The following is an 11,200-nucleotide window of genomic DNA, read 5'->3' on the forward strand; positions in this document are numbered from 1 at the left end:
AGTCATGTTCAGAAAAATAGGGGAGGCCTTTCAACAGAGAAACTCACCAGCTATGTGACTTTGAGCAAGTTATTTCACTTTCCAGAACCTCAGCTTTCTCATTCATAAAATGGGTTTAAAATATCAGCCTCAGTGGGCTTTGTGAAAACAGAATCAAATGCAGGTTAAATGCTCAGTACAGTGTCTAACTCAGGTGAGTTGAGCCGAAGTGTTCAATAAACATTTTTTTTAAGAGTCTTGATTAAAGCCAAGGAGGAGTGGGAACATTCAGGGGTTAGGCTAATGACGGGAGTTGGGGGCAGGGGGGAAGCGGGCAGTTAGAAGAGTGATGGGGCATCAGCAGGAAAGCTCCGAGCAGGATGGAAGAGTGCAAGAGGGAAGAGGGTCTGTGGGGGCCCTGCCATCACTCTCAGCCACTTCCTGCCCGAGCACCGACTTTCCTGGAGGAACTGCCGGTCCTCCAGTCTCACTCCCTGCCTCCACCAGAAGGCCTGCTTCTGAGACTTGGCCAGCCAGGGCCTCCTGTTTCCTGTCAGGGCCATGAGGTCAGGGTGCACAGCAGAGAATCCAAACCACGGCCATCAACCCGGAGTCTCCAGTCCAGGACGTGGAGTGGAAGAGGGGCAGGTCTTTGCTGCGGGAGTTGCCCTCACAGGGAGCTGCCGGGAACCAGAGAGGAGGAGGCTGCTTGTGGGGAGCCGGCGCAGAGGAAAGCGGGACCTCCAGGTGGAGACGGCAGTACCGCCTGAGGCCCCCCGGAAATACGTTAAGTCTAACCTCTCCCTGGATTTGTTCCGTGAGCCAGTAGGGGTTTCCGTCATTAGGAACTATGTGTATATATCAGTCCTGAGTAGAGTGAAAGCCACCCTCCGGGGCAAAGCGTTGAGAACCTCTGCCCTGTCCAGTCCCTACTAATATGTAAGATCTTATGACCCACACTTGGACTTGTCCAGGCCTTAGAACAGGTTAGCAGCAGAGACTAGACTGGAACCAAGTTCTCCCAATTCCCTGTCCATTTCTTCCAAATTCTTCATCTTCAGGACACAATCCCCACCCTACCACCAGCACTTGGGCCCAAAACTAACCTTCCTTTCAGCTTGTAGCTCCCATGACGCTGCTGCTGCTGCTAAGTCGCTTCAGTCGTGTCCGACTCTGTGTGACCCCACAGACGGCAGCCCACCAGGCTCCCCTGTCCCTGGGATTCTCCAGGCAAGAACACTGGAGTGGGTTGCCCTGTCCTTCTCCAATGCATGAAAGTGAAAAGTCAAAGTGAAGTCGCTTAGTCGTGTCCGACTCTTCGTGACCTCATGGACTGCAGCCTACCAGGCTTCTCCGTCTGTGGGATTTTCCAGGCAAGAGTACTGGAGTGGGGTGCCATTGCCTTCTCCGCCCATGATGGTACCACCTGTTTTAAAGCTAATTTGATTTGTTTACTGTGTGTCAGGTGCTGAGCTAAACCTTTTACATCCATGATTCTCATCTGATCTTCAAAAACCACTTGAAATGATTCTTCCTATTTCATAAATGAGGAAGGTCAGAGGCTGAAACACATGTCAAGATCATACAGGTAACAGGTCATACAGCTAAGATGCACACTCCAGTCTGTTGGGTTCCACACAACCACAGCTTCTCAGCCTGCTGTCCTCTAAGGTATTCATGCAAAAACTCGGGGGCTGTGGGGGGCCAGCAGAAAATCCAGTCACTTAACTTAAATGCACTCACTTAAATGCAAATGTATACATGTGCCTATTTATCTAAGGGCAGGTTCATTGGTGATACATCAGATTCTCAACAAAAAACAAAAACCCATGATTCAAAAAGGGTTGAGAACTTCTGGCTTTACGATAAACTCCCTGGGGCCAAGACACAGGCCTGGCCCATAACAGACCCCTAGGGAACTCAGCCCAGCTCTTCCGTCCCAGCCATTCCATAAACAAATGCTAAGGGACGCAGGCCCCATGGAGGAGCAGCCACGTCCTCCGGGGCTGACCAGAGCACTGGCTCTGATTTGGCCACAGGGAGCCTCAGATTCCCCAGCAACCTCCTTCCAATCAGCTAATCTTTCTTTTTCCCCGCCCTGGCCAAAAAATGCTTGAATGCCTACTAGACACAGACACTGTGCTAAGAGCTCTACCTAGATCATCTCATTTAATGTTTGAAACAACTGTGCAAAGTGAGTACTACTATGATTTTCATTTGCAGATAAGCAAACAGGCTCAGAGAGGTAAGTGACCTGCTTGCCTTTAGCTGGAGTCTGATGAGCAGCCTGGTTGACACATATGAAAGTTGGCCAGGAGGGGATGGATACCAATCAGTTCATCTCAGGGAAAGCAGCTCTGGTGGCTGACAGCCTGGCCATGGGCCAGTTTTCAAGCCAGAGCTGGTACCAGGGCTACATCTAGGAACTGCTCTCTAAGCGGCTCACAGGCCGGCAGTAAGACCATCTCTCAGAGCATCCTGTTTGGGAAAAGGCAGCTTTACTTCTGGCTTGCTTCACCCGCTTGGTCCGAGCTGGACACGAAACAACTGTTTGCAGAACAAGCCGCACTGCCCTTTGCCAAGCTGACCTGGCCTCCGCGTGCAAAGCAGATTACATCAGAGCCCCCAGTGGCCCTCCTCCGGGAGCACTGTGGCTGATCAGAGGTGGGACTCGGCTGGCTTCCAAATAGTTTTGCTAAGGAAACTATGAATCCCCTGATAGTGTGTACACATCTGGTTGTTTTTAAAAGACTAAGCTCAGTTGAAAAGGAAAAGATTTTGAAAATAAAGAGTAAAATAAAAACACACACAAAAACACAAAAGGCTTCAGAATTTCTCTTTTCAAAACAAACGATGTACAGTCCCTACCGCAGATGCAGCTAGGCCTTCTGTAGTTCCTACTGTATCTCATAAAACAACGGTAACGTGAACTCCAGCCCTGATCAGCTGACTACAAGCTGGTGCCTCTCTGAGGGCTCCCGCTGTGCTCGGGGTGGTAGCCAGCTGAGGCTGGAGAGGCTGAATAATGGTGATGCATAGCACCCGGCATTTCCGAGAGGGATGGCCCAGCTGGAGGGAAGGCCCAAAGGGATCCCAGGCCCAACACTCCAAGGCTCCAGTCACGTAGGCTGTGCAACCTCTAGGCCACTGTCCTCATTTGAAACCAGAAAAACAGAACAAAGAGGAAAGGCTGTCAACAGTCCCATTTGGAGGTTTGGTCTATTCAAGGGGGTCTTGCAGGGTACTTTCTACCGAAGATCATGTTCTGGCAGGTCTGTCTGAGCAATCAGAAGCCCGTGCCCCCAACCCCCTGGCTCAACTGGTCCAAGTCTCTGATAACATTCCTTTAGGTGGGGATGCAGCTTCATACCTGGAGCAAAGCTTCTGAGTGAGCCTCGCCGGTCTGTAGTAGTAGCATGGGTGGGGCCAGTGACCAGGTCATCAGGAACTCAGAGAAATTCAATTCGAGGAGCATTTATTGAGCACCTCATTCTTACACGCTACACATACTTACTGAATACAGCTGACACTGGGTAAGGTGGTAGGGGAAGCAGAGATGAACAAGACAAACACAGTTCCTGCCCTCAGGGAGCCCACAGACTGGCAAGGAAGATGGAGACTGAAGAGCTACACAAAGTTCGGCCAGACGGGGAAAGGGCCACACGGAGACCCAGAGGAGCAATGAGGGCACATGTGACGGGGAGCCCTTACACCGGCTGGGATTCATGGAAGACTCCTGGAGAGGGTGACATTCTGGCTGAGATCAAGTTAGGAGGTGAACAGGGAGAACAGCACAAATGGGGGCCTCATGGGACTGAGACGTGATGCAGCAGGAAAGAGGGGGGAGGCCAGGAAGGCCGAAGCCCACAGAGTAGAGGGGAGGGATGAGATGAGGTCGGAGGAGGGGACAGAAGCCAGACCCCCGTGCAGGACCTTGCAGAGCACATTAAGGTGCTCAGAGAACCTCAGCTTCAGTGGAACTGGAAGCCACTGAAATGATTTAGATACAGACAAGATGTGTTCAATTCCATCTGTTGTGTGAAAAAGGACTGTGATAGCACAAGCACGGATAAAGGTAGGGGGTTCAGGAAGAGGGGTCTGGACTCGGGCCAGCGCCTGGGAGTGAAGCCTGGAGGGGCTCCCAGCCTACGGGGGACAACAGATTACTATCTGCATGCGCATGTGCATGGGATGTTCTTACCTGGTTAAACCTCCGGGTAAAGGCCACGACGTTGGGGGCGAGACTATGTTTCTCCTTCTTACTCCATCCACAGCTGGCTAGTTCCTAGGAAGCACAGAGTCAATTTCAAACAGTGATTCCAATGAGGATGCAAATACAGACGGGCATCTACCTGGAAGGTGGGCCCAGAGGTGGGGAAGGGCTGAAACCTTGGCCATCTGTGCCCTCCCAGGGTGCGGGAGAGTCTCCTCCTCCTCTGGAGAAAGGGGCTGGGTCCACAGGCAGAGGGCCATCCTGGGACCCCCAGAGGCGAGGGTGAGAAGCAGGTTACTTATCTCCACAACCCCAGCCACATCTCTCAGGACTTCTGTGCCCAAATTATTCTCAACCCGACAAGGCCACTCTGCCAGCTCCCTGGGACTAGAAGTCCCTTCTTACTGAAGACTGTCTGATAGAGCGTATAATGTTATAATAAGCAGGATTCACCACCCCCTCCCAGGGCTAACTTAAAATTTGGCTGAAGATTCTCATTGGCCCAGGGACATCCTCCATTCCTGGAATCAGAGAACATCCCATGCCAAGCCCATTGCTATCAGAGAATATTTTGGATGACCTTGGATTCTTTCCTGAAGCTGGCCTCTCCTATCTCTCACACAAGCAAAGAGGGGCAGGAGGAGAGGTGCCCTTAATATCTCTTTCAGGAGCCTTGTCTCTTTTTTCCTAGCAAGTTTAGCATTATAATTTGAAGAATCAAATGACCTAAATATTACCTATCAGTGAGGCTGGTACCAAGAACCCCCGCCATGTGTGGGCAGAGAACAGGAAGCCTCACTTTTTATCTCACAGAATTCTCACCATATCAGTTTTAATAAAGAAGAAGAGGGCTCAGTACTACTCATCCTCCTGAATGAATGCTCTGAAAATCACTCAGTTGTGTCCGACTCTTTGCAACCCCATGGACTATACAGTCTATGGAATTCTCCAGGCCAGAATACTGGAGTGGGTAGCCATTCACCATTCTCTTCTGCAGGGGATTTTTCCAACCCAGGAATCTAATCGGAGTCTCTTGCATTGCAGGCGGATTCTTTGTCAGCTGAGCCACCAGGGAAGCCTAAGAATACTGGAGTGGGAAACCTATCCCTTCTCCAACAGCTCTTCCCAACCCAGAGATCAAACCCAGGTCTCCTGCATTACAGGAGGATTCTTTACCAGCTGAGCTACCAGGGAAGTCCATTAATTTGGTAGCTGTTCCCTTCTCCAGGGAATCTTCCCAACCCAGGGATCAAACCCAGGTCTCCCGCATTGCAGGCAGATTCTTTACCAGTTGAGCCACCAGGGAAACCCAAAAAAACTGGAGTGAGTAGCCTATCCCTTCTCCAGAGGATCTTCCCGACCCAGGAATCTAACCGGAGTCTCCTGCATTGCAGGTGGATTCTTTGCCAGCTGAGCTACTAGGGAAGCCTTGGCCCCCCTTCTGTTCCCTTTCTTTTCACAAGTAGACATGAGTCTGAGCCGCAGAGTTTACCTCTGTTTACCATGATTCTCCTTGCTCTGAAATGTATATCTGGGTTTCTTTCCAAATGTATACTTGACCCACCTCTGCACCACTGAGCCCTCCCACCACCCACTTTAGAACACATGCTTCCATCAGTCTGCAGATGTGCATCACTGCCCTTTTGAAGTATAGTTGTGAAGGCAAGAGCTTCTCTTCCTTCTCTCCTAAAGCCATCTCTGAAATGTATGGACTATAATCTGATAGAAAAGAGAATTTGTAAAACTGATGTTCAAGGACTGATTGTTGCCCAATTGCTGGTGACTGTTCCCCTCTTTGTTTTTTCCTGAACTCTTTAATAAACAGAAGTTATATACATATCCATGGGGGCGGTGCACATCGCATGTTTGTAAGTGCTCGTTTAATTCAGTGCTTGGGTCTTATTTTCACACCGTGTAGGAAGGCATTCTCAAAGGGAGCAGTGTGGACCTGACAGACAGACCGAGGTCAGAGTCTGCCCTCCACATATCAGCTGCATTCTGAGAAGAACCTCAATTTTCTCATCTTGAAATGGGTATGATGATATATTTACCCATCTTGAGAACAGGTAAGTGAGCTTAAAGCACACACAGGGCACCTGGTATGCAGCAATTACTTGATAAAGGTCGCCCCACTCCTCTTCCCAGCATCGGCCACGTGCTGTCAGACATGACTTTAACTCCAAACACTCCCTTCTTTATTCTACATGTGCTCTCACTGCTGTCTTGAATTACTAACAAAAATCTACCATTATTTCTTTTTCATTTTGCTGATGTCATGCAGGCAGGAACCAAAGCAGGTACTTAACACATCTGCCCCAAATTTGCTTGATTTGAACATTCCTAAGAACTTGATTTAAAAACTGAATGCAGGGACTTCCCTGGTGGTCCCATGGCTAAGACCCTGTGCTCCCAGTGCAGGGGGTCTGAGTTCAATCCCTCCTTGGTCAGGGAACTAGATTCCACATGTCACAACTAAGACCCAGCGTGGCCAAATAAATAAATAATTTTAAAAATAAATAAATAAATAACAACTATGTGCAATTCTTGGACCCTTTCATGCTACAAGACATGTCACATTCAGAATTCAAACCTCAACAGGGTAAAACACTATGTTTGAGCAATCCCTTGATAAAAGAGAGAGAGTTCTTTCTTTGCTGCGAATCCCAAGCCTGTCACTCTTTTCCTTGGGGACCACTTTCCCGGCATCAGTTTCATCGAGACGGAGGAAGAGAAGGGTGCTGAGACTAACTCCACAGAACTCTGGTGGAGACCAAGAGAGACAAAGCCCGACAAAGGAGAGGACATGCAGGGCACAGGCCTGGCTCACAGCGGATTCATCTGGGGAATGCACAGGGCATGAGCCTTCCTCACGGCTGAAATCTCCCAAAACTGGTGCAGAGAGATTTATCAAGACGTCTAACGAAATAAGACCATTCTAACTGCACTAAAACAAGTCCTGGGCCCAGCCTCTTTGGCACCATTCCTCTTCTGTGTTTGGCCTTATTGGAATACAAGAGATTCCATCTGTGTGAAGCGGATTTGGAAAATGTGAAGTAATAGAGCAACACTCTTCCAGTCACTAGTGCCTAAAAAAGGTCTACACTACGGAACTGATTTGAGCATAATTCAGTTAAAATTGACCAGAGGAGACGGGGCTGGTTCTGGAAGAGAGACGAGGGGCTGGGCTGAGGCTAGTAAGGCCCTTGTAGCCTCCATGCTGGAGAGCCAGGCTGCTGTCCCCGGGCCGCATGGGGCCCTGGTCTTGCCCAGGCTGCCCCTGGTTCTGAGCTGTCTGCCGAGGTCCACTGGACATGAAAGGACAGGAAGAACCCGGTCAGTCCTCCCAGCCTCCTGTAGCAGCTCTCCTCCATCATGCAGCTGTTGCCCTGGGTTTATCAGGGAGAAACTTTCTGCCACTAAATAAGCTGCCTCCTCTCCCTTCCTCGGGCTTCAGTGGAAGGCAGGTCCTGTCTTCATAGGCCCCATCTTCTGGGCTCTGGCTCCCTTGCCCTCCCTGCTCAGAGCTCTTGCTCTGATGCCTTTTCTGGTACCTGTATCTTCAAACCTCTTCTTCTCCAGTTTCTTTCCTGCTAGCATTTTAAGACGCTTAACATAAGCCTCTCCGGCAAATAATAATAATGGTGATGACATATCACTTTGACAGTAATAACCAAGGCCATCTTTTCCAGACCTCCGGCTCCTCCAGCTTTCACTCACTCTTTCTTCCCTTTTCAGGCACATCTATTGAAAGCGTTCCTGGCTGCCTCTTTCTTGATCCCCTGGCAGGGTAACCCCTCTGTTTTCCACTCTCTGTCCTCGCCCCTCAGCTCTGCATTCTTCTGCTTGTCTTCTCGCCTCTTGAGCCACACCCGCCCCTAATTCTGAGTGGTTTTTCAGTTGCTTTATTCTTTTCTGACCCATGTCCCCCAAGTAATGAAAGTGTTAGTCACTCAGTCATGGGGTTAACTCTCTGCGACCCCATGATCTGTAGCCCAGCAGGCTCCTCTGTCCAAGGAATTCTCCAGACAAAAATACTGGAGTGGGTTGCCATTTCCTTCTCCAGGGGATCTTCCCGACTCAGGGATCGAACCCAGGTTTCCTGAATTGCAGGCAGATTCTTTACCATCTGAGTCACCAGGGAAGCTCCCCATGTTTCCCAAGCCCCACATAAACCTGTCCAAGGTCACCTTCCAGGAAGATGTCTGCATCCCTTCCAGGAAGATCACACTTCCCCATGGCTTCCAGCACATGCCCATGTCCAGCCCAAGTTTCTCTTCTGACTCCAGACCAGTAGAGTCAGCCCCCTGCTGGCCACACCTTCCTTGGCCTCCCACAAACACCCTAAAATCAGAAGGCCCAGAACCAAAAGGGTGTCTGATCAGCTGCCTTAAATAAAGAACACCTAAAGACAAGAGAATCATTTAGACGTTCAATCAAACAAAGGACAGTGTTTATAACAAAAATGTCCATGGAAAAAATCCCTAGCCAGTGTAAAAACAATTTTGTCTTAATATCCCCATCTGTTAAGCATTCCTGGGTGAGAACAAGAGTCAACACTGGTCTCTGCTCACCCTGGAAGCTTCTCTGGCCACCAGCTTTGTGCTTAGGGTTTTAGGAGTCAGATGCCCTGAGGTGGCCTGAGAAAGGCCTGACCAAACTGTGTCTGGGGTCAGTGAGGTAAGGCCCTGGAAGAGGCGATCTGGGAAAGGGGACAAAATTCTCCCAGAAGACCCCCACAGGATCTAAGCCACTGAGCCACAGGCAGCCACACAAGGCCCTTCCACGCATGAGCTAATTCTATCTACGATCTTCTCCAAATTACATTCCTAAAACATGCCCACATGGAAAATGTACCACCTCAAGGGAAGGTCACTAAATCTGACCTCAGGGACCACCACCAGGCGGCACCAGCCAGTGACATCACATTACCATCTTGCTCAATGGCAATCTTTTCCCCTTCTTCCTCTCTCCATGTTTCTCCCCACTCCTCCCATCCTGCCCTCTGGGACAATCTTCAGAAGAACCGGCGGGACAGTCATGCACTAGTCAAAGGAGTTTTAGAAACACCCTAGGGAGTGGGTGACCCACTGAGGTAGTGGGGAGAGACAGCACCAGTTTGTGGGTTGGCAGTGGGGGTCTAAGGAACAAGACATTTCAGAGCTCTCATACCTCACTGCTGGGAATGCAAAATGGTAGAGCCATTTGGGAGGGCAGTTTGGCTAATTTTGTGTGTGTGTGTGTGTGTGCCAAGTCTTAGTTGGAGCATGCAGGATCTTGAGTTTCGGCATGCAAACTCTTCATTGCAGGATGTGGGATCTAGTTCCCTGACCAGAGATGGAACCCAGGCCCCCTGCATTAGGAGCACAGAGTCTTACTCACTGGTCCATCAGGGAAGTTCCTGGCAGTTTCTTTTTCATTTTAAGCATATATTTAGCAAATGACCCAGCAATCTCACTAAAGCAAACATCTGTCCACACACAAAAGAAACATGTGCACGTTTATCTCAATTTCCTCAAACTGAAAACAACCCAGATTTCTATCAGGTGGTGAAGGGGAAAACAAATTGTGATCCACTGTTATAATCAGCCACTACTCAGCAATAAAATGTATGAACTACTGATACAGACATCAGCACAGAAGAATGTCAAAAACTATGCGAAGTGAAAGGAACCAAACAGAAAAATATTATAGGATTCCTCTTTTACGACATTCTGAGGAAGGTGAGAACTACAGGGACAGAAACTAGATTACCGACTGCCGGTGGCACAGGGAATGGGGCACAGAGAAGTGTTGAGGAGCTAGGTGAGTTCTCACCCTGGGTCCTGGTGGCCCCGTGAGAAAATGGTCGTCCTGCCTACTGCATCCGCAATTTCACTTTCTGCAGTTTCAGTTACCTGCAGATCCGAACATATTAAATGGAAAATTCCAGAGATAAACAATTCACATGTTTTCAACCGCGCACCGTTCTGAAGGGTGATGACATCTCATGCCCTCCAGCTCTGCTCGGCTCAGGACATGAATCATCCTTTGGTCCACCGTGTCCTGCCCGTTCATTAGTCACTGAGTAGCGGGCTCAGTTATTAGACTGACTGTCGTGGTGTTGCAGGGTTTGTGTTCAAGTAACCCTTATACTTAATAATGGCCCAGGGATCTTCCTGTTGGTCCAGTGGTTAAGACTCTGAGCTTGCACATCGATCCCTGGCCAGGGAACTTAGATTTCACATGCCACGGAGTACAACCAAAAAAGGGAAAGGAAAAAAAAAATAATAATGGCCCCAGAGCACAGGAGGAGTGATGTTGGCAATTGGGATACACCAAAAAGAAGCTGTAAAGTGCTTCTTATTTAAATGAAAAAGTGAAAGTTCTTGACTTAATAAAGATAGAAAAAAAATGCACTGAGGTTGCTAAGACCTACAGTAAGAACAAATCTAGCTGTGGAATTGTGAAGGAGAAAGAAGAAATTCAGGCTAGTTTTGCTGTCGCCCTTCAAACTACAAAAGATATAGCCACAGTGCACGGTGAGTGCTTAGCTAAGATGGAAAAGACAGTAAATCTATACAAGATTTTGAAATATACCACATTCACCTCACTTTTAGTACAGCATCTTGTTATAATTGTTCTATTTATTACTGGTTATTGCTGTTAATCTCCTACTGTGCCTAATTTATAAATTAACCTTTATCATAGTATGTATGTAGCATAGGGAAAAAACATAGTCCATGTGATCTTTGAACAACACAAGTTTGAACTGCACAGGTCTACTCTGACATAGATTTTTTCAATAAGTAATAGAGTAGTACATGATCTGCAGTTGGTTGAATCTTCAGATTCAGAATCTTGGATATGGAGGAACCAGGTATTAGGTTGCTCAGTTGCTCAGTCGCATTCAACTCTTTGCAACCGAATGGACTGTAATCTGCCAGGCTCCTCGATCCATGGAATTTTCCAGGCAAGAATACTAGAGTGGGTAGCCATTTCCTTCTCCAGGGGATCGTCCCGACTCAGGGA

At 48.7% G+C, this 11,200-nt stretch overlaps 1 protein-coding gene across 6 annotated transcripts in view; it reads right to left on the reverse strand.

Moving 5' to 3' along the window:
• RALGPS1 (Ral GEF with PH domain and SH3 binding motif 1) overlaps positions 1 to 5,042 on the reverse strand; it is a 201,971-nt gene extending 196,929 nt beyond the window's left edge. For 2 of the 6 annotated variants that reach the window (XM_010856929.1, XM_010856928.1), the window contains exons 1-2: positions 4,369 to 5,038; positions 4,181 to 4,264 (exon numbers count right to left, since the gene is read on the reverse strand). In XM_010856929.1, coding sequence (XP_010855231.1) covers positions 4,181 to 4,264; positions 4,369 to 4,452 — 168 coding nt within the window. In that variant the 5' untranslated portion in view covers positions 4,453 to 5,038. Of the gene's footprint in view, positions 1 to 4,180; positions 4,265 to 4,368 lie in introns of all 6 variants that reach the window. The other 4 variants (XM_010856926.1, XM_010856927.1, XM_010856930.1 and 1 more) reach the window with 4 other exon arrangements.
• Positions 5,043 to 11,200: the final 6,158 nt, after the last annotated feature.

Source organism: Bison bison, unplaced genomic scaffold (assembly GCF_000754665.1).
Source record: "Bison bison bison isolate TAMUID 2011002044 unplaced genomic scaffold, Bison_UMD1.0 scf7180017864375, whole genome shotgun sequence".
Taxonomy (NCBI): domain Eukaryota; kingdom Metazoa; phylum Chordata; class Mammalia; order Artiodactyla; family Bovidae; genus Bison; species Bison bison.